Here is a 23,531-nt window from a genome sequence, read left to right as displayed (position 1 = left end):
TACTTAATACCAGGGATACATGTTTTTCTTTCTGCCTCTTAAGTCCAAAGAGGAAAATCAGGACAAGTGGCTTTGGTTGTAAACTTTAAGGTCAAGGATCCTTTCTGTTGAGCTTAGCTCTCAAGTTCTCAGTAGTCAACTGCGGTGAAACATAATTAATAGCACGATAAATACAAGTTGTGGAAGATTCGATTGAAAGTTGGAGGCCTTCTCTGTGGATCTCTCTATAAAGAACCTGCAATAAAGAGGACTTAATCAACGTTAAAAGGGCTATTAAAAAAGCATCGTCTATTAAAATTCATTTCTTCTCTAGAGCCTCTTGCTGGAGTTTCTCTGTGTGGGTGTGTTCGTAAGAGAGGAATGGGTGAGCAAGAGTACTGGGTACAATTCGTGTATCTTCAAGAGAAAACAGAAGCTCTCAACGAGGAAGAACATATGTTTCTGGGACTGCATCTGTGCAAAAAGTACATAGTCCTGAAGTTGTACTAAGAAAAAAACACTCTCTTTAGAAAGTCTTTTATTTCACACATGTCATCTTCTTGGCACATTTCCCTCATATTGCCCTTTCCGCCTGACCAAATAGCCCTTTCTCACCCTTGGGTCCAGGAAAACCAGGAAACGTTTCCAACAGTCCGACAAAGCCTGACTAACCAGACATACTACTCGCTCGGGGATCCCGCAGGCAAGCCTCAGTCTAAGAACAGGAGTGACTCTCCAGGGCGCACCTGCCTGCAGGGCAGCCCCTCCCTGCATCAAGCGGAAATCCATCCTGTCCAGCGCGGGGCGTGGGCAGAGCGGGGCGCGGCCCCGGCAGGGCAGGCGATATCCGCTGGAACTCCGACAACGTGCGCGACCCCGGGCGAACCGCACCTCTCTCCCCACCTCCCCGCGGGCGGGTACAAGTCACCAGGTGTCCGCGCGCGCGGCAGGGCCCGCCCCCGCTCCCCGGGCCCGACTGCGCGTGCCCGGCCGGAGCCGCGCCCCCTCCCCAGGGAAGGCCGGGCGTCCCGCCCACGAGGCCGAGCTCCCCCCGGCCCGGGCCTCTCACCGGCGCTGGGGGCGGGCCAGGGGCGGGGCCGGACCCGAGCGGGGCGGGGCTCGCGCCAGCGCCCCCAGCTCCGTGGCTGCTTCGCCCGCGAGTCCCAAGGCAGGCGAGCGGCTCGGTCGCCCCCACCGGCCCCATGGCAGCCCCCGGCGCCCCAGCTGAGTACGGCTACATCCGGACCGTCCTGGGCCAGCAGATCCTGGGACAACTGGACAGCTCCAGCCTGGCGCTGCCTTCCGAGGCCAAGCTGAAGCTGGCGGGGAGCAGCGGCCGCGGCGGCCAGACAGTCAAGAGCCTGCGGATCCAGGAGCAGGTGCAGCAGACCCTCGCCCGGAAGGGCCGCAGCTCCGTGGGCAACGGTGAGTGGAGCCCGCCGCTCCCCGGCGCCGCCCCCTGCCCCGCACCCCGTCACCTCTTCCTATCCCGCCCTCACCCCGCGTGCTGGGAGTGCGGGACCCCATGTTGTGCCCACCTGTTGCTCGCCGTCCTCGGTGTGACCGACTTGCTTGTGGAAAGCACTCTTTTCCATAACCTATTACTCAGCTTCGTCATATAGATACCTATGTATATTAAATATTGTACATATCTATCAGTGTTAAAGACCTCACTTCAAGATATCACCCCTTTCTTTTTCTACTCCGCCCGTCCGCACCCCTCGGTGGTGCGGACTTAATTTGGAGGTTCAGGGAGTCTATAAACACCTTGAGATACTATGCAGAATTCTGGTGTGTACGATCTTTTTCTGGGAGAGGGAGCCCTTCACTTTTATTAGATTTGTTAAATAGTTCATGACCCCCATAAATATCTTGGAAAAAAAAAAAACCCGACAGCACTGGCGCTCCTACAACCTATAAATTGGGATTGTGTTGTCTTGTGCTAGTACTTCGGGACGCTCCACCCTCTTAGGAGGCGAGTTGTAGATCTAGGGAGTGAAGAAAGTGGCTAGGAGGCTTTGGTCCAGGGAACAAACACGCGGAGGGGGAGGTAGGGGACTTTGGCCCTGCCGGCAACAGCCCTGCCCGCCTAGCTGCGCTTCCGACCCCCACCAATGCGGGTGTGGTGCAAGGCTGATCCCTCCAAAAAATTAAACCCGGAGGTGAAAAGGGTGTAAGCACACACACGCACACTATGTTCGTGATTGATAGACGGGGGAGGTGAAGGGAAAGAAGATGGCAAGCCACTTGTAAAAATTAGAGATCATGATGTATTCTTTTCTCCCCTGCTGAAGTCAGGTGATCGGATCAACTCAGTAACCCTTGTTTTACTTGTTGTGTGTGTGAGTTTGCATTATAAAAGCACTATGTTGGCTTATTATAGCAAAAAGGAGAGGAAAGAAATTGAGCAATTAAGTTGGAATATCTGTTTCCTGCAACGTGCAATTGTTTCTGTATGAAGTAAACTTGGGCATTGGCGAATGTAGGCTAACCCATTCTAATTTCTACTAGGAAAATAGAAAAATTCTAACAGGCCAGACCACAGGTTTCAAACAGCAGAGTCTGGGAGGCTGTACTGTTTGTGTAAAAGAATCCGAAAGGATCAGGTAGTCAATGTTAACATACTTGAAAGGTAAAGAGAAGATGTTCAATGATCATAGTTAATATAACTGAGGGCCTAGTATGTGCCAAGAATTGGGCAATGTGGTTTGCATTTATTTGAGATATATATATATTTAAAAACTTGTGAGCTAGTATTTTAATCCTCATTTTACAGATGAGGAAACTAAGCAGTTAAGTAACACTGACGCTCTCATAGATGGTAAGTGGCAGAGCTGGTATTTAAACTCCCAAACCTGATTTTTAAACTTATCAGTTTTATCATTAAGTTTTAAAATGATTAATACAAAGTGGGATTTGTTAGATGCTAAGCCTCTCCATGGCCCCCTCCTATTATTTTTCTTTAAATAAAATTGAGGAATTTCTGAAAGGCTGGGGAGGTCTAGAAAACACAGAACTGCTGCAATACATGGAGGGAAAGACCTTATATTTAGACTTAGGAGTCTGACTAAAGATTCCAGGATGAGTGAGGCCAGTCTTTGATGAGTGGAGCCATCACACCCATTCATTCTCTGTGCCCATAGGTCCAGTGCTAAACTGAAATCAAATCAGCTTCCTCTGCGTGGGGGACACAGGAGGCATATTAGATGTTCTTTCTTATCCATGAGAATGGCCAGCCAGGAAGAGAACAAGCAGATACAACTCTTCCATAAATGGAGCCATGAACAGAAGAAAAGGGAATGTTGCTGAGCATCTACTATGTGCCTATTCCAGAATCTTCACCGTATTCTTGAAACAATTGTGTGAGATAGATACGAGAATCCATCTCACATATGAACTATGTGTCTGTCAGCATTGGTTGGAAATTTAATCCCAACTCCACACACAATCTGTTCTCTCTGCAATGTAATGCATCACCTGTGTGGTGAATTCAGCAAGCATCAAATGAGTATGTTATTCATGCTGGGCACTGTGCAGGTGCTGAATTAAACACAAAGACTCTGCTTGCTTTAAAGCAAAAAGTTTAAAGAAGGAAGTCAACTGCTAGAAAAATACATTACCAAATAAAAAGTAGTAAGTGACCTAAAAGAATGGCTAATATATTAATGGAGTTTAGAAGTGTAAATTGGCCGAGCATGGTGGCTCATGCCTGTAATCCCAGCACTTTGGGAGGCCGAGGCGGGAGGATCACCTGAGGTCGGGAGTTTGAGACCAGCCTGACCAACATGGTAAAACCCCATCTCCACCAAAAATACAAAAAATTAGCCGGGCTTGGTGGGGGATGCCTGTAATCCCAGCTACTCGGAAGGCTGAGTCAGGAGAATCGCTTGAACCGGAGAGGTAGAGGTTGCAGTGAGTGGAGATCGCGCCATTGCACTCCAGCCTGGGCAAAAAGAGCCAAACTCCGTCTCAAAAAAAAAAAAAAAAAGTAAGTTACTCCTAGTAGCACAAAATTTTGAAAAGCTTCTGGAGGCAGAGCTCAAAAATTCAGTAGGACTGGACATAGGGAGGTGACTGGAGAAAAATCATTCTAAGAGGGAACAGAATGAATATTTCACAGTTCACAGAGTTGATATGGTAGAACAAAGGGCGCTATCTTGGTCCTTCTGCTATAATGCTTGGGGCAACTACTTGACTGGCTCTTCCAACTAAGGAACAAAGTGTTTGAAATATTTTGATTGCAACAGCAGCTTTCCAGTAAGCTGAAATACACTCTGCAGCCTACACAGAAGTACAAATCAGGCAGAGAGATAAGGCAGCAAACAACACCTACTTACTTTAAAGCCTCAGCTTTCTGAGACTCAAAAAGGAAATCAGCTTCAAAGGAATTTAACATTAGCATGCCATGAAACAATTACCAGGGGTGGTTCCTATGTATTTTTTAATTTAAATTCTTTGAAAAGGTCTGGGGGCTCGTAGTGGTTCTGACTATAATTTTTATTATTTCCATATTATTATCCTGTCTCTCAAGTTGAAACAGACAAGCAATTGTTGAAACAGTGCTGGTCTGGAAAAAATCCTGTATCAACATAAGAAATTCCAGGAAGAAAAGACCCTGATGTTAACTGCTATTAGCTCCAGGGCCCTGGAGAATTCTGAGTTGTTGACAAACCTGTATGGCTGAGACAGTGGATAACCTGCTGAAAACAGAAATGAGATAAATGTGGCTGATTTGTTGATAAGTATCTCGCAAGGGTCTTTAACCCTTTGACTTCTTTCCAATGCCTTAGTGATTTTCATTGTAAATCACTCAGTGACTTTTGGCGTTATTTTTAATTGTGCTGAACATTTTAAAGTTGGCTATAACTCTTTGGGAAGGGGGTCTTCAGAGGTGTATAGCAGCATTGTGAAGTAAGTCTGTATTGTAGCTAATAGTTAAAATATTTTCCTAAAATAAACAGAAGGCATTTAAGAATTGCAAGTATTGGCAAAGGGAAAAATTAAAAGTGTCCGTATCCTATTGATTACACTTGCCTTAAAAGTACTACTTGTTACACAGTTCTCCCCCCGGGGTATCTGAGTAGAGAGAAAGTTGTGTTTTAAATTGTATTTATTACTTGTAAAGGACACTGAACAATCTCCTAATGCAATTTACAGCCTCTTTGAAAATCCACCATAAAACTTGAGGCACGCTATTATCTTAAGGTGATTTCCTTGGTGAAGCTGCTTTTCAGTATCTGTGATCAAAGTGAATTCTGGGTCAGGCGCAGTGACTCATGCCTGTAATCCCAGCATTTTGGGAAGCCGAGACGGGTGGATCACCTGAGGTCAGGAGTTTGAGATCAGACTGGCCAACATGATGAAACCCCGTCTGTACTAAAAATAAAAAAAAAAATTAGCCAGGTGTGGTGGTGCGTGCCTATAATCCCAGCTACTCAGGAGGCTGAGGCAGGAGAATCGTTTGAACCTGGGAGTCAGAGGTTGCAGTGAGCCAAGATCATGCCACTGCACTCCAGCCTGGGTGATGGAGTGAGACTCTATCTCAAAAAAAAAAAAAAAAAAAAAAAAAGTGAATTCTGGAGAGAGAATTGAAAATTTGCTCAGGGTAGCAAAGGAAAGGTAGTTACCAGGTGCTACTGTTAAAAAAAAGTTAGACATTGTTCAAATTCTGCATAAATTCTTCCTTTGACAAAAAGGAATCCCAGGAATGAAGCAATTCTGGGGAGCAAGGTGACTAATCATTCAGAAAGTAGGAGGGATCGGGAAAGGAAAAAAAAGAGTGAGATGGCGGGGGTGGCAAGGTCATGGCCCTCTGCTCTGAATGTGAGGTGTCAGTAGCACACTGGATTAAATGCACCTCTGTGTCTGTGTAATATGGCCTGTGAGCCACTTTTTGTCCAGTGCCAAGCAGATTGAGTTCGGTAAGTCCAAAAAAAGTGTGTGGTCATCTTTTGTTTTTATTTTTAAAGAAATCCTTCTGATTATAGTAAGTCAAATGAAATAGAATGTTAACAAAATGGTAGTTACAAAAAAAAAAAAACCAAACTTCACACCCCTGGAAATGTTTCGAACACGTCTCTTAGGGGTGAAGTTTTGTGTGAGGGTAAAGTAAGGATGCTTCAGAATTCATGGAACTGTAAGAAACCACAAGTAGACTCAGAGTAACAGGGTTTGATTATGAAAGTACATTGTTCTGTGTGTGACAGATAAGATGCAGGAAAGTACCTTAAAGGGAGGAAGACTGTTCATTTAGGCTTTTAAAAGACCTTAATGTTATCTGTATGCCCTGTGCTAGGAGTTCCACAGTCATGGGAACAGAGGGTAGCTTACTTGTATTAAATATTCTAGGTATTTGTAGTTCACAGTTTCTCCAGTTTTAGATAGCAACTTTACAGTTTTTTCTCAGTTATTAAAATAAGGCTATACATACTTACATTATTTTATCTTCACATATTTTTACATTGATTTTACCCGACAGTTGAATTCCTAGTCTGATCAATACAAATTATTAAAAGTTTTGATTTTTTTTCTCTGAGAGAACAAGCATACTATTGGCAACCTATCTATGATAGTAATGAAATATAATAAATATGTTGCTAAAACCTCTGGAGTTTATAAATCAGATGATTAGGCCTGTAAGATGGTTTATTTCCATCTCAGATGACATTCAACAAGTTTAAATTATACAATTCTGAGACAAATGTTGGACTTCTTCAGGTATTTTGTGCATGTCTGCAAATATATGAAGATAAATACCCTACTTCTCCTGGGGAAGTAAATTAGCAGCAAAAGGCAGCAATGCAAGTGGGAACGACAATAAATTAGGTGAAAACTTTATTTTTCTATTAGAGTGAGCCACCTGGCTCACCTGACTAGTAGAGTAAGACTACTAAACAGAGTATCAAGTGCTCTCATAATAGAAACATTAAAAACCTGTTGTGTATCTTTTCTTTTCTTTTTTTTTTTTTTTGAGATAGAGTTTTGCTCTTTTTGCCCACACTGGAGTGCAGTGGTGCAATCTCAGCTCACTATAACCTCTGCCTCCTGAGTTCAAGCAATTCTCCTGCCTCAGCCTCCCGAGTAGCTGGGATTACAGGCACCCCCCACGCAGCCCGGCTAATTTTTTGTATTTTTAGTAGAGACAGGGTTTCACCATGTTGGCCAGGATGGTCTCGAACTCCTGACCTCAGGTAATCTGCCTGCCTCTGTCTCCCAAAGTGCTGGGATTACAGGCGTGAGCCACCGCCCCCAGCCTGTGTATCTTTTCTATAATGCCATTTGTGGTGATTAGATATTGGACATAAAAACAGTTGTAATGTTCTTAAAGTGTTTAAAGACAAAAGCTTGAGAGTTCAATATGTAGATTTAAATAAAAATGGACAGTTGGAAAAAAGAACCTTAAGCATTTGAAAATACAACCTGCCATTACTATTAAAATAATTCACATACTTATATTCTTGGAATAATCAGCTTTAGACTTAACGACATCAGCTAATCAAAGCAGTCACAATCAAAGTTCTGCAGTTCCTTGATTTCCAGATTTTGTGGATGAAAACATTCATTTGAAGCTTAGGATTATTTTTTCTGAATCTCTCAGTAAACTATTCATGGGGTGGGTGAGGGGGGCGCATCAAGCTTATTGGATCTTGATTACTTTTTTTCATGGAAGAATGAAAACAAATGGGAACTTTTCTTGACAGATAATATAAACTTATTTTAGGCCACCAAAATATTACAGATAAATACACAAGCCATACAGATAAAAGAATGATAGTAAACATATATTATTCAAATGTAGAACAACCTTGCCAAAATGAACAAAGTCAGCTTTTCTTTCTTTTTCTTTTTTTTTTTTTTTTTTTTTTTTTTTTTTGAGATGGAGTCTTGCCCTATACCCAGGCTGGAGTGCAGAGGCGCAATCTTGGCTCACTGCAACCTCCACCCGCTTGGGTTCAAGCGATTCTCCTGCCTCAGCCTCTCAAGTAGCTGGGATTACAGGTGTGTGCCACCACACCCGGCTAGTTTTTGTATTTTTAGTAGAGATGGAGTTTCACCGTGTTAGCCAGGATGGTCTTGATCTCCTGACTGATCGAGCCACCCGCCTTGGCCTCCCAAAGTGCTGGGGTTACAGGCATGGGCCACTGCACCTGGCCCAAAGTCTGCTTTCCTAATAACTTAAGAAGAAAGTCTGCCTACGTTTGGGGGGAAGCAACTTTTCTTCCTCTCCATATACCCAGAATGACAGAGAACAGTCGAAACTATTTGAGCACCTTCCATCTACCCCAAGATAAAAGCATATATGTGACTATCATACTCACATTTTAGTTCCATTCTGGTGAGCCACAGAATAGATACTTGCCTGAATGATAAGCGCAAACTGAATTTGTGTAACTAGGGTATTTCTAATGTACAGGTAATCTGACTAATCAACAATTAACTTGTCAAGTAATGATGCAAGACTGTGCTAGAAGTGGTAGTGTAAGATACAGTTCTTTCTGTCAAAATCTCCTTAGAAGAGAAAATAACCTCTTTTTGCTTTAATGTGGCTCTGCTCCAATCCATTCTCCACACAGCTGCTAGAGTGAACTTTCTAAAATCTCATTGCATCATTTCCCAGTTTAAATTCCTTCAGTTTCTTGCTGTTATCTACAAGAGTAAAATTATTGAACACAGCATTCCAAGTTCTTCGTGATCTGATGCCTGCAACTTCTCAAACTTCATCCCTGGGGCCACTACCCTTGCTCCCTACCAAACACGCAGGCAGTTTATCTTGCTTGGTACTTCTACCCCTCCCCGTCTCCCTCCCTTCCTTCTCTTGCCTGGTTAACTCAGTTCAGTTGTGTCCCTTATAGGCAGCCTCCTTCACCCCTCTCCTCTGATCTTGAATGCAAGTTAAAGAATTTGATAATTGTGATGTTTCCACAGGGAAGAAACATGAAAGTACAGGAGTTTTGTGAAAATACATTTGACAGATTTGGTGGATTTAAAGTAGGAACAGACCAAGCACAGTGGCTCTTTCCTGTAATCCCAGTACTTTAAGAGGCCGAGACAGGAGAATCGCTTGAGGCCAGGAGTTCGAGGCTGCAGTGAGCTCTGAATGCACCACTGCACATCAGCCTGGGCAACAGAGCGGACCCTGTCTCAAAAAAAAAAAGAGGCTGAGCGTGGTGGCTCACGCCTGTAATCCCAGCACTTTGGGAGGCTGAGGCAGGCGGATCACCTGAGGTCAGGACTTCGAGACTAGCCTGACCAACATGGAGAAACCCTGTCTCTACTAAGAATACAAAAAAAATTAGCCGGGCGTGGTGGCACACGCCTGTAATGCTATCTACTTGGGAGGCTGAGGCAGGAGAATCACTTGAACCCGGGAGGCAGAGGTTGCGGTGAGCTGATATTGCGCCATTGCACTCCAGCCTGGGCAACAAGAGCAAAACTGTCTTAAAAAAAAAAAAAATGTTGAGATAGCAGTTATGAATCACTTGGGAAGGGTTAACCCTGGCAAGTGAGAGTCAGGGGAAATATAATGACTTGAAAGTCATTACAAAGAAAACCTCTAGTAAGTATTTTAAAGCAAAAAATAATTTGTGAGTTCTATAAATTCACTTTTTTAAATACTATTGGGAGTATAATGTGATATTTGCCATTGAAGTTATAAAGTCTTACAAGTCTTAAAGTCTTATGAGATAACTCAGCAAATAAATTGGCAGGAATGCCACAGTAAAGACAGTTACAGAAATGAACAGTGTATTCATTCATTCATTCATTCATTCATTCATTCATGAGACAGCATCTGCCTCTGTTGCCCAGGCTGGAGTACATCTTGACTCACTGCAACCTCTGCCCCCTGGGCTCAAGCCATTCGCTGACCTCAGCCTCCTGAGTAGTTGGGACTACAGGTATATGCCACCACACCCGGATAATTTTTGTATTTTTTTGTACAGACGGGGTTTTGCCTTTTTGCCCAGGCTTTTACTGAATTCCTGGACTCAAGTGATCCGCCCACCTTGGCCTCCCAAAGTGCTGGGATTACAGGCATGAGCCACCGCGCCTGACTGAGAAATGAACAGATTTAGATACTTCCAGGATATTTCTATTTAATTCTTCACCAGGATGCCAAATTACCAGTTTATAATAACAAATTCTACAATTACATATTCTAATACCTCAAACAAAATATGACATGAACACTTGTAATATAAAAGGGCCATTTAATGGCTCACACCTAAAGTGCTGGCACTTTAGGAGGCTGAGGCGGGTGGAACTCTTGAGACCAGGAGTTTGAGACCAGCCTGGCCAACATGGCAAAACTCCATCTCTACTAAATTACAAAAATTAGTCAGGCGTGGTGGCACACACCTGTAGTAAGTACAGTTACTCGGGAGGCTGAGGCACGAGAATCGCTTGATCTGAAAGGAAGAGGTTTCAGTGAGCCAAAATCGTACCGCTGTACTCCAGCCTGGGCAACAGAGTAAGACTCCATCTCAATAAAAAAAAGTGGGAGGGGGACACTTAAAATGTATTTTTGTCATTACCTAGAGCAGTAATTTGAGGATTGCCCCCCAAATGTCATAAATTGGTATATCAGAGGATAGTTCTTGAATTGCTTAGCGGGCCTCCTGAAAAATAAGGACTCTAGTGGCCGGTGTATCGTGTTGAGTGATAATGGCGATGGATTAGTCAGTTGCACACTGGCATGTGGAATATGTGGCCCACTCTTGCAGGAGAGCTATTCTCTCCCTGGCATATTCAACTTCGTAAGAACTCGTAGCCAGTGCTTTTCAGCATATACCTGATACACCAAGTTGTTTCTCATGATTGATTATGTGAGCTAACTGGTCACAAAATACAGCACTGTACAACTGTTGGTTAAATTTTCAATAGTATAAAACTTTATTAGACTTTCATCTGCTTTGAAACAAGCGTTCATCATAGTGTTCCCATTTTTTTTTCCCTTTTGAGACAGAGTCTTGCTTTCTGTCACCCAGCCTGGAGTGCAGTGGTGCAACATCAACTGACTGCAACTTCTGTCTCCAGGGCCCAAGCAATCCACCCACCTCAACTTCCTAAGTAGCTGGGACTACAGGCCCATGCCACCACGCCCAGCTAATTTTTAAATTTTTAAATTTTTTGTAGAGACGAGGTCTCACTATATTGCCCAGCCTGGTCTCAAACTCTTAGACTCAAGTGATCCACCCTCCTCAGCCTCCCCAAGTGCTAGGATTGCTAGTGTGAGCCACCCCCAGCTGGCCAACTATAGTTTTCTAAACCAACAAATTCTACTTATTTTCCAGCCTAAGCAAAAGCTTACTTGGGCTGTTGTGGTTTCCACCAATATCTGGTTGTTCTTCTCAGAAAGTAAGAATAGAAGATAAAATATAGTTTTAAAAAATATGTAAGTCCAAGGAAATGAATCAATCCTATGTTTTATGCCAACACAGGCAGATAAAAAACAAAAAAAATTCCTTCACCAACTCAGGAGTACGGGCATACTTATGGTCTTTGATAAGTCTCAGCATATTTTATGCTTTCTTTTAAGCTCCTACTTTTGCTAGTAAATGACTTTAAGGATCCATTCAAATATGAATTGTTACACAAATTCCTCCTAATAAGTGTCAGGATCCCATGTCTTACCTGGAATAACATGTCCTCAACTTTACTGTAATGGGAGAAGTTAAATCTTTTAAGATTTGTGGAGAATAAGAGCTGTTGCAAGCCAGAGATTATTGTAGAAAGACCAAATACAGGAGGACGATAAGCTTTTAGACTTTCAGGCTCTCTTTCCTTCTAAAAGACCATCGTGAATCCACACTGTGAGGACAACTGCTCATGGCTGTTAGCCCAATTACCTGCAGTGTTTACATCAATACTAGTAGTGAACACCTGCTGATTTCTGTGCTTACGTTTAACCACACCTGTTTCTGTGGGGCCCTCTACACGCATCTTCAACTCCAGAAATCCTCCTTTTAGAGCTCAGCGTGAACCAAACCACTTTTTAAAAACCATACTCAGTGCTAGAAGATTGAAAGAAAAGATGCTTTTCTGAATGTGAGTGCTCCTCTCTTCTCTCTAATAGAAGCAGGCTGTATAAAGGTCTTGCTTGTTTAGCAATTCTCTGTCATCTGCTTACTGTAAGAGAAACTGCAGTTGGTTTTTTTAAAATATGCCCAGAAACAGGTAATGGAACGGCAATAGAGACTTGTCAATTTGATTTCATAAATATATTAAATCTAACCAATTACATAATAAAATTGTTCACAAAACTGTGATTATGAAAATCAACTTAGTTGTTTTTTTTGAGATGGAGTCTTGCTCTATTGCCCAGGCTGGAGTGCAATGGCACAGTCTCACCTCACTGCAACCTCTGCCTCCTGGGTTCAAGCAGTTCTCATGCCTCAGCCCCTAAGTAGCTGGAATTACAGGCGCCTGCCACCACACCTGGCTAATTTTTGTATTTTAGAGATAGGGTTTATATTTTGTGTTTTAGAAGAGACAGGCTTTCCCCATGTTGACCAGGCTGGTCTCAAACTCCGACCTCAAGTGATCTGCCCACCTTGGCCTCCCAAAGTGCTGGGATTACAGGCGTGAGCCACTATGCCTGGCCTCAACTGAGTATTTTTAACCCTAACAATAATTCATTATTTTGAGCGGTGTTTGTATTGGTGACCAAACACAAAGCTCTTTTTTTCCATAACAGCTGCTTAGGAATCATATCATTCCAATGAACATTCAGATTGGGAAAGGGAGAAAATTACATTGTCCTGTGAAGGCTTCACCTCTGCAATCTTCTGAGGAATTTAGAATCCTACCACCATCCAAACAGACCTCCCTCACCATTACCGCCCCCCCCACCCCGCAATTGGTTTGACCTGAATTGCTTGTTATTTGAGAAGGGTGGAGTTTAAAGTTGCTCTGCAACTACCTACTTCATTTTCCTTAAAATGGGCTCCATAATATGTGCATGGTATTTTTAGAAAAAACAATTTAGGTAATGTTGCCTGAGCCCATGTTAATTTGAACTATTTCCTGGTAAAACATCCCCTTCTTTAGGAAGCATCGAAAGCACATTATGCACTGTGCAAGTGAAATGAATGGCTGGAAAACACAGTAATGTCATCGAGCTCCTCAGTGGCAGGTCAATCAAAAAACCAGAAAAAGTCCAATTCAAGACCAATGGTAAACTTAGCAGAAAAAAAGCTGCTCTACAACACAGTGTAAAGCATGCACACTAGTTTATCCCTGTTATTAGAATAGACCAATTCATGAAAAAATGTGAAAAACAAATTTTTATGACTCAAATTCTATTTAAAAACCTTATCTCATTTTTGCATTTTGCTTGAGTAGAGGAGAAAAGTTTTCTTACCTGTCGCCAGGTTTATGCCTGAGACCCCTATAACAAAAGACAGATTAACAAGAGAAAAGCATAACAAATTTATTTATTGTAAGTTTTATGTGACGTGCGAGTTTTCAGAAATGAAGACCCAAAGAAACAGGGAAGACTGTATTATTTATTTTTTTTCTTGAGATGGAGTCTCACTGTGTTGCCCAGGCTAGAGTGCAATGGCGTGATCTTGGCTCACTGCAACTTCTGCCTCCTGGGTTCAAGCAATTCTTCTGCCTCAGATTCCCGAGTAGTTGGGATTACAGCTGCCTGCCAACACGCCCGGCTAATTTTTGTAATCTTAGTAGAGACGGGGTTTCACCATGCTGGCCCGGCTGGTCTTGAACTCCTGACCTCCGGCGATCCGCCGAACTTGGGCCTCCCAAACTTCTAGGATTACAGGCGTGAGCCACCTTGCCTGGCAGAAGACTATATTTTTATACAGTCATACAGAAGTCTGGTGAGACAAAGGTGGGCCTGATCTAATGGTAATAAACTGAGGGAATTTAGCAAGGCTTGTTTGTTCAGATTCTTCCCTTTGTGACATTCCTTTCCTCCAGGTATAGGGAGGATCCTTCTGGAATGAGTCTTTGACCTAATTCAAAGGAAGGTCAGCTTGATTTTATATGGTCTGCTTCAAGGAAGAAGGGATGAGAGGAAGGCATAAGCGTGCACTTCCTGCGCCTGCTGCTTCCTCAAATGCCAAGTACCGTATTTTGGGATGACATGTCCTGAAACCCATCACTTCACAATTTTGAAAGCGTTTGAGTGTACGCTTTCACAGGTAAACCTCTCTCAGCAGTCCTGTTAGTAGCTGGAATTATGGGAAACAGGCATCTAACTGATTTGTCCAGACACATACAAAGTGGTAGAATAGGGGTTCCAGGTGAAGTCTATGGATTTCTTCAACGTAGGGAGTATGCCTACTTCTTTTTCGAAATAAACACATCCTTTGAAATAGAATCACACCTCAATTTTCAGTGTAAGAAAATCTGGATTTTCATGTTGGATTTGTTTAAAGCAGGATGCACCTGTGTGTATAGTATGTTTTTGTTTGCTTTCTTCTATTTTCAGAAAAGGACATGGCTGAGTTATTTTATATATTCAGCAGTCATCACGATATCATCTTATTCTCTGATTGAACAGAAAATGACTTAAAGAAATTCATTTTCCATCCTTATTAGTATTTACTTAAAAAAACTTTACTCAGTCCAAAATTTCTTTAAAATCTTAGAACACAGCCGTTAATTCACTTTTAATCCACCACACTGATCTCAATCTCATGACTGCCTAGGCAAATTCATCTGCATTATTTGTTGTTTGAGATTGGCTATTTATCCAGAAAAACCATTGATTGCGCCAACTTGCAGGCTGAATATCTGGAGTCACATCTTTCATGTGTATTCCACAGGAAGAGTGTCTGTGCTTTAAAAATTCAATTGTATTTTTTTCCCTGTTTCCAACTACCTTGTTATTTGGGGAACCATTAAACCAGTCTCAATTCATTCATCTGAAAACTGAAGAAGCAGCTTTCTTCTAAGAACTTATGTTGGCAAATAAAGAATTAATATTTACAGAGTATTTGGAGTTTCATAAGTGAAGGTTTTAAGAGAAAAGAGAAAATAATTTTTTTGTTTGTTTGTTTTTGTTTTGAGATGGAGTCTCGCTCTGTCGCCCAGGCTGGAGTGCAGTGGCGCAATCTTGGCTCACTGCAAGCTCTGCCTCCCGGGTTCCTGCCATTCTCCTGCCTCAGCCTCCTGAGTAGCTGGGACTACTGGTGCCCGCCACCACACCCAGCTAATTTTTTTTGTATTTTTGGTAGAGATGGGGTTTCACCGTGTTAGCCGGGATGGTCTCGATCTCCTGACCTCTTGATCCGCCCCCCTCAGCCTCCCAAAGTGCTGGGATTATAGGCATGAGCCTCCGCGCCCTGCCAAGAGAAAATAATTTTTTTGTCCTCATATCAAAACTATAATAATTATCCCTCTAAGGCCTTGATAAATGACAATATCATAGTAGCCACCATGCAGTCAGACAGCAAAGACCGGAGAAAGGAGGAACGCAGAGTTCAACCCTGACTATTAAATCTCTTTGCAATTTAAAGCAGGTAATTTAAGTTTCCCTATTTATAAACAGCGATGATAGTAGCTGGCTCCGCATCACAGAATATTATAAAGGAACATAAAATAATTTGAGCTCCTTAAAAGAAAAGTCACATTGAAATGTAAGGAGTTCACACAAGTTGCTTTAAAAAGCCTTAAAACTCACAGCAACAACGTGAATGTTTAACATCAGTTAAACATTTTAGTTCAATAAGCCTGATTATAAAACACACTGATTAATTAGCTATGTGATAGGATATACTGTTTCACTGGGTCCTGTCCAAAGATTGTTACACATTTAGAAAACCTTTGCAGGAATCTCAGCTTCAAGATGGAAGAAGCATGCTATTAACTATTCCTGAATATCTACCTACTCCTGGAATTAGGGCAAGGGTGTATTCCAGGTGATGATGGGCTAGAGGGGCTGATTTACAGAATTTTTCTTGAATTCCTAAAATTGCCTGCTTTCATCACCTGCCACTTTATTATACAGTAACAGGAATTAATGGTTCCAGCTACGGTCCATGAATGACCATTAGTATTTTGCCATTCTAGATTGTCCCGGACTTTCCTAATTCAGTTATCATGTGGTATAAAGGTTTGAACATGGATAGCCCTAAACTAATTTTTATAAAGACAATAAATTGGATTTCTTATGTATCAGCTAACTAATAATGTTCTGCCTGGCCACAGCCTTTGTACAAAGGATTGTTTTATTGGGGCTGGGGGTAGCGTAAGCACTCTCTCCAACCACTCCCCCTACCCCGGCCCCTTCCCCCTTCTGCATATTCCCAATGCTGAGGGTACTCTGGCCCCCAGACTCTTCAGGATTAGAGCCTTTTTACATTCCCTGTACCTGGCCTGCTAGCCTCCTTTCCCACACCAGCAGGGCCCTTGCAGGCCTACCTCCCTAGTGGCCTGGGGAGGAGAGAAGTGCAGAGTAGAGGATAAAGGGTTAGCCTAGGCATGAGCCTCAGCTAACGTAAAACAATAATATGAGGCCAGACACGGTGGCTCCCAGAGGCTGAGGCAGGAGAATTCCTTGAACCCAGGAGGTGGAAGTTGCAGTGAGCCGAGATCGTGCCTTCGTACTCCAGCCTGGGCAACAAGAGCGAAACTCTGTCTCAAAAAATAATAACAATAATAATATGAGTTGTTTTCAACTTATTTATAATAATAAATTTCAGCGTCCTTAAGGATCCACTTCTTAATGGGTCCTTGATTTCTCTCTTAAATTGGCTGTGGGGTCATGGAAAAGATTGCTTTCAAGTAAGGGAGACTGAGGCAGAAGGATCACTTGAGCTCAGAGGTTGCAGTTCAACCTGGGCAACATAGTGATACTCCATCTCCAATAAAATTTATGGAAAAAAAATTGTTTTTCCTTATTTAAGATCCAAATTCCAGCCGTTCTTTGCCATAGAGATTAAAAATTAAGTGGCTGCCTGACCTTTTGCCAGCCCTTGTGGAGAAATCAAGCCCCTGGAAACAGGAGATGCCTGGTTTATCTCAGCTGCCCTTGTCTCCAGGGTGACAGTTACAAGCCTGTCACTGCCTCCTCACAAGACTCCTTGAGGCCTGAAAATTGTTTATCAGGCAGATCGTTTGGCTGTAGGAAATAAGGACATGTGGACAAACATAATTTGGGATGGATTTAGACTTTTTGGCTCTCTGGCAAAAATAATTTCAAATTACCATTCTCCCTCCCCTTGAATGTATCGTCAGTATTTTGAAATTTTGTCTTTATAACAGTTTACTGGAAAAGTTATGTTGATGTGTTCCCATTGCACTGGCAAGGAGCTGCCTGTGTTGCTGTATTCTCAACATCTTTCATGAGTCTCTAAAGCCTAGAAGAGTTAATTGAGTATATTTTCCTCCGATTTCTAAGATATGCTACATGACAGAAAAAGAAATTTCAGTTAAACATAAGAAAGTAGATATTACTTGGCTTTTGGAGATTGTTGATTATTTTGATTAGCCCTTTTTTAAGGCAGTAAGAGAAAACTCAAAAGAAAAAAAAAAGCTGAGAGAAGGATAAAGGAGGCAGAAGAGGGACACAATATACTGCTTTCCACTACTCCCCACTCCTCAGAGAGGAGTATTTGAAGATGTACGAGACAGGCATCCGTTGAATTCCTGCAGGCTTCACAGAGCTGAGCACAAAGGGCTGGCTCCTGTCTGTTTTCATGAGAGTGGGCTGGCTGTTAGAACACCAAACAAAGGAGGGGCCAGGTGATTCCACAAAAGCAGCCATTTGGATGGAGTATAGAGGTTGATTTCCTTTCCTGCCTAACTCTCCTGTTGCCAAATATCTCAACCCCAGCATTGGCCTTCAGTTGATCCATGTTTCCCTTGATCATGCTGATCTGCCCTGTTTTTTTTCTTGTTTTTTTTGTTTATTTTTTTTTTGAGATGGAGTCTTGCTCTGTCGCCCTGGCTGGAATGCGGTGGTACTATCTCGGCTCACTGAAACCTCCACCACCTGGGTTCTCCTGCCTCAGCCTCCCGAGTAGCTGGGATTACAGGTGCCTGCCACCACACCTGGCTAATTTTTGTATTTTTAGGAGAGATGGGTTTCATCATGTTGGCCAGGCTGGTCTTGAACTCCTGACCTCATGATCCACCCACCTCGGCCTCCCAAAGTGCTGGGATTACAGGTGTGAGCCACCACGCTCAGCCTACCCTGTTGTTTATACAAGCTGTCTTATCTAGTAGTGCTGAGTCACCATTATATTTATTGCCTACACCTGCTTATTATAAGAAGCTTCTGAATTCCTGCCCTGGGAACAGAGTTCTGTGACTTGGGAAACTGAATTTTATAGTCCAGACCACCTAAACCAGACAATGAGTCCCAAATTTTTCAGAACTATAACCACCGAACATTTTTAGATTTTTGTGAATTTCCTCTCCCTTCTTTTTCTTTTTTAAATTCAACTTTCATTTTGAAAACTTTTTTTTTTTTTTTTTTTTTTTTGAGACAGAGTTTCGCTGTTGTTGCTCAGGCTGTAGTGCAATGGAGTTATCTCAGCTTCACTGCAACCTCCGCCTCCCGGGTTCAAGCGATTCTCTTGCCTCATCCTCCCGAGTAGTTGGGATTACAGGTCCCCGCCACCACGCCCAGCTAATTTTTTGTATTTTTAGTAGAGATGGGGTTTCACCATGTTGGCCAGGCTGGTCTTGAATGCCTGACCTCAGGTGATCCACCCGCTTCTGCCTCTCAAAGTGCTGGGATTACAGGCGTGAGCCACCACACCCAGCCAAAACTTTCTTTTTGAGACAGAGTTTCGCTTTTGTTGCCCAGGCTGAAGTGCAGTGGTGGTGTGATCTTGGCTTACTGCATCCTCTGCCTCCTGAGTTCAAACGGTTCTTCTCCCTCAGCCTCCCGAGTAGCTGGGATTACAGGTGCCTGCCACTATGCCCAGCTAATTTTTGTATTTTTAGTAGAGATAGGTTTCACCATGTTGGCCAGGCTGGTCTCGAACTCCTGACCTCAGGTGATCCACCTGCCTCTGCCTCCCAAAGTGCTGGGATAACAGGCGTGAGCCACCACGCCCAGCTGAAAAACTTTTGTAGAGAATGTTTTGATAACCTTTGATCACTTGCCATATCCCAGGGTGGTGTGAAACTAGCATTTAAAAACATTAATGTACATTTAATACTTGTTCTTGGCGTCCATTACTTAAAGTTTAGTACATCGTTGTTATGCAGTCTGTAAATGTTAATTAGCCCACTTATATTCTGAGTTATTTTACTATTTTCTTGATTGCAGGAAATCTTCACCGAACCAGCAGTGTTCCTGAATATGTCTACAACCTACACCTGGTTGAAAATGATTTTGTTGGAGGCCGTTCCCCTGTTCCTAAAAGCTATGACATGCTGAAGGTAGGATATCAAAGAATGTAACCCTAGTGATCAGATTACCATGAAAATATTTTCAAACTTCCTAAGATTATTTTTGAGTGTTTACTTTTCCCAAGTATTATCATTTCCTAAATGAGCTTTCAGAAAATTGATTTTTGTGAGGATACCATGGAAAACTAGGGATGTTAAACATTCTTACATCCTAGTGCAAATAAATATGACTCAAGTCAACCAAGTCTTATTTTCAAAAAGCCTTTACCCAGAAAGGGGCAAACTTCTCATCATCTGATTCAGAGAAACGGACATGTTGGGTAATAGTCCCAGAGTAATTAGTCCTCAGCAAAGTTGAAATCTGATTTATGCCTCCTTTGAACTTTATTTCTCTCATGTGCAGGCTGGCACAACTGCCACTTATGAAGGTCGCTGGGGAAGAGGAACAGCACAGTACAGCTCCCAGAAGTCGGTGGAAGAAAGGTCCTTGAGGCATCCTCTGAGGAGGCTGGAGATTTCTCCTGACAGCAGCCCAGAGAGGGCTCACTACACGCACAGCGATTACCAGTACAGCCAGAGAAGCCAGGCTGGGCATACCCTGCGCCACCAAGAAAGCAGGCGGGCCGCCCTCCTAGTGCCACCGAGATACGCTCGTTCTGAGATTGTGGGGGTCAGCCGTGCTGGCACCACAAGCAGGCAGCGCCACTTTGACACGTACCACAGACAGTACCAGCATGGTTCTGTTAGCGACACCGTTTTTGACAGCATCCCTGCCAACCCGGCCCTGCTCACGTACCCCAGGCCAGGGACCAGCCGCAGCATGGGCAACCTCTTGGAGAAAGAGAACTACCTGACGGCAGGGCTCACCGTTGGGCAGGTCAGGCCGCTGGTGCCCCTGCAGCCCCTCACTCAGAACAGGGCTTCCAGGTCCTCCTGGCACCAGAGCTCCTTCCACAGCACCCGCACGCTGAGGGAAGCTGGGCCCAGTGTCGCCGTGGATTCCAGCGGGAGGAGAGCGCACTTGACCGTTGGCCAGGCGGCGGCAGGGGGAAGTGGGAATCTGCTCACCGAGAGAAGCACTTTCACTGACTCCCAGCTGGGGTAAGTCCCCTCCTGACTCTGCAGCTCAGTCATTGCCAGCACGTTCTGTTCCCACAGCCCTGACAGCATGAGCTGGCACTTCTGGGGCTTGAGAGAAAGGCTTCCAGAGATAAGTGATTAAAATAATGACTTTTCAGGCAGCTGCCTAATTGACAGATCAGCCTATTTACCTCGGGGACAGGGGCCAGGCTACCTGCTCACATGGCAGCTTTGTGCGGAAATGTGACATTTAGTCCATCTGTTCCAGATTAGATGCTGGCTGAAGGGACCCTACCCCTCAGCCATATGAAAATCTGCTCTAAACTCCAAAGTAGGCCAAGAAATGAAGAACTGCACGTGTATTTTCTTCATCATCCCTTGAAATAAAAGGAAAAAATGCTTATTCCTAGTGCTAAGTGTGAACCTCAAATGCCATTTTGATAACTATGACTGTAAAAAGAGCTAAGGAAAGATGGCTAGATGGCTGACAGAAGTTTCTTCCTTTGATACTTGGTACCTTTTACATTTCTAGTGTCAGTGATTTGAAGGGGTATTCTTTTGCCCATACTAAATTATTAAAATAACTGAATTTTTAAATCATTCCTTTCCCTTCCTATTTACTTTATAGCTTGACTAATTTAGTGTTTGGAACTTAACCCTTATTCAAGTTTAATGCCTGAGCACAAATTTTATAAACTGAGCACGTTACTAAGAGAAAGATTGAGAAATGGATGGCTGATTAGATCAGTAACTCCTGCAATAACCATCTAACATGATTAGGATAAAGCATTAGATATGTTATTGTCATTTGATTGCTAAAGTTGTCTAATGATAGTTGTTACCTCTAAACATCCCTTCAAGTGAAATTGTACAGCATGCTCACTGACCAGGTAGGCGTCATTGGTAAACTACTTCTCAGAATGATGAGGGCTAATCTAATCTTAACACAGGAAATATTTTTTATGATGTCAAATTCACCATGAGATTTGTAACTTTTTTTTTTTTTTGAGACGGAGCCTTGCTCAGCAGCCCAGGCTGGAGTGCAGTGGCGCGATCTCGGCTCACTGCAAGCTCCGCCTCCCGTGTTCACGCCATTCTCCTGCCTCAGCCTCCCGGGTAGCAGGACTACAGGTGCCCACCACCACGCCCGGCTAATTTTTTGTATTTTTAGTAGAGACGGGGTTTCACCGTGTTAGCCAGGATGGTCCCGAAATACTGACCTCGTGATCCGCCAACCTCGGCCTCCCAGAGTTCTGGGATTACAGGCGTGAGCCACTGCGCCCGGCAAGATTTCTAACATTTCTTATAGTAAGCAGACCTTTGGCAATATGAGCATACTTACCAAGAGGAAAAATGAGCCAGGAGCAGTGGCCCAGGCCTGTAATCCCAGCACTTGGGGATGCCCAGACGAGCGAATCACTTGAGCTCAGGAATTCAAGACCAGCCTGGCCAACATGGTGAAACCCCATCTCTACAAACAATACAAATATTAGCTGGGTGTGGTGGTGTGCGCCTGTGGTTCCAACTACTCCAGAGGCTGAGGCGGGAGGATTGCTTGAGCCCAAGAGATGGAGGTTGCAGTGAGCCAAGATTGTGCCACTGCACTCCAGCCTGGAAAACACAGTGAGACCTCGTCTCAAAAAAAAAGAGAGAGAGAGAGAGAGAAAGTGTATCAGGTCATTGTTTATGGAGGAAAAAGCTGATAAAGGCTTTTAAACAGGTAATTCAAAATTTATGGAATGCCTACCATAGTCTAGGATTTGTGATAGCCACAATTTTAGCAAAATGATTTTAACAGTAAAAAAATTATTATCCGACATCCTCCAACAACTGGTATTCTCTTCCTCCATCTCTGTGCCCCTTGCTTCTTGAACCACCCTGTCACTTCCCAGGCTCTTGTCAACCCACTGCAACATGATTTCAGTCCCCTCCATTCCACCTAAACGGTCTCCTGACAAATGTAGCAATAACTGCCTTATCTGCTACATTCTAAGCGGATGCTATATTGAGTAGTATAAGCAGTCCTTATATTACTCAACCTGCGGGTGGTGTTTGAGACACCATGAAATTCTCTCATCCCTTGGTTTTCAGGGCACTAGCTTCTCCTGGGTTTCCACTCAGCTCTCCAGCCATTCTTTGTTAGTCTTCTCTGCATGCTCCCTTTCCGCCTGCCCAAAGGAGGCATCTTCAGTAACCCTTCTATTCCAAGCCTTGATGCTCTTCCAGAGAGGCCCTGTGACCTCACTTTTATCCTTATAGTTCTCAAAGTTTTGTCTGCAATTCCATCCTCGATGCCAAATTCTGGACCTATATGAAAATGTAACAACCTCCTACATATTTCAAACTCAGCATGTCCTAAACGAAACTCATCTCCCTGTCCTCAACTTCCACCCGTCTCCTCCTGCTGTAGCCTACTATTTTCAAACCTGGAAGTCATTCCTATCTTCTCCCTCTCTGGTCACCTATCACCAAGCCATATTTTTCCTTCTATAATGGGTCTTGAATTTTATCCTTCTTTCCATTTCCATTACACAGGCCTCTCTGCCTTTGGTCTTGCTCAGTCAGAACCGTTCTCTAGGACTGTCAGAATTATCTTTCCACGTCTGATTGTTTCTCTCCCCAGTTTATAACCCTTCCATAATTCCACTAAGCGTTCATGCTTTTAGGCATGACATACGGGGCCCATTGTGTTTTCAGCTCTGCTCATCACTTCAGCCTCTTCTCCTTCTCCTCTTCTCTGCCGTTTGCCACCACCATCCCCAAACATAGCCACATACCAATACCCAAACCACCTGGAACCTCTTTACTTTCCTTAATGGAAGATATTCATCCATATTCATTCTCTCTCTCTTTCCTTCTTCCCCCCACTCCAGACCTTTACATATGCAGCTCTATTTTTGTCTGACTACTTATAATTCTGGATTTAGCTCAGATACCACCTTTTTTCTGACCACTTCCTTCCCAGTCTAGCTTAGGTACCCCAGATGGGAGCCTTGTGAGCCTTGTATGAGTGTCTCTATCAGAATATTATATTGTGGCTACACATTTGCTTATCTGTTCTCCCTCTGGACTTTGAGCTTTTTGTGAGTGCTCAATCATCTTTATATTCTCAGCACCCTAAAATGGAAGTAGGTCTATAGTAG

The 23,531-nt window shown here is 43.4% G+C and overlaps 1 protein-coding gene across 2 annotated transcripts in view; it reads left to right on the top strand.

Annotated features, from left to right (window-relative positions):
• Positions 1-1,135: 1,135 nt before the first annotated feature.
• Positions 1,136-23,531, top strand: part of PKP2 (plakophilin 2) — a 108,320-nt gene continuing 85,924 nt past the window's right edge. For both annotated transcript variants that reach the window (XM_065524017.2, XM_005570540.5), the window contains exons 1-3: positions 1,136-1,404; positions 19,226-19,338; positions 19,712-20,409. In XM_065524017.2, the coding sequence (XP_065380089.1) occupies positions 1,182-1,404; positions 19,226-19,338; positions 19,712-20,409 (1,034 nt within the window). In that variant the 5' untranslated portion in view covers positions 1,136-1,181. The remainder of the gene's footprint in view (positions 1,405-19,225; positions 19,339-19,711; positions 20,410-23,531) is intronic.

This window comes from Macaca fascicularis, chromosome 11 (assembly GCF_037993035.2).
Source record: "Macaca fascicularis isolate 582-1 chromosome 11, T2T-MFA8v1.1".
Taxonomy (NCBI): Eukaryota; Metazoa; Chordata; class Mammalia; order Primates; family Cercopithecidae; genus Macaca; species Macaca fascicularis.
Note: the sequence above shows the minus strand (reverse complement) of the source record. Positions and strands in the feature narration are given on the sequence as shown.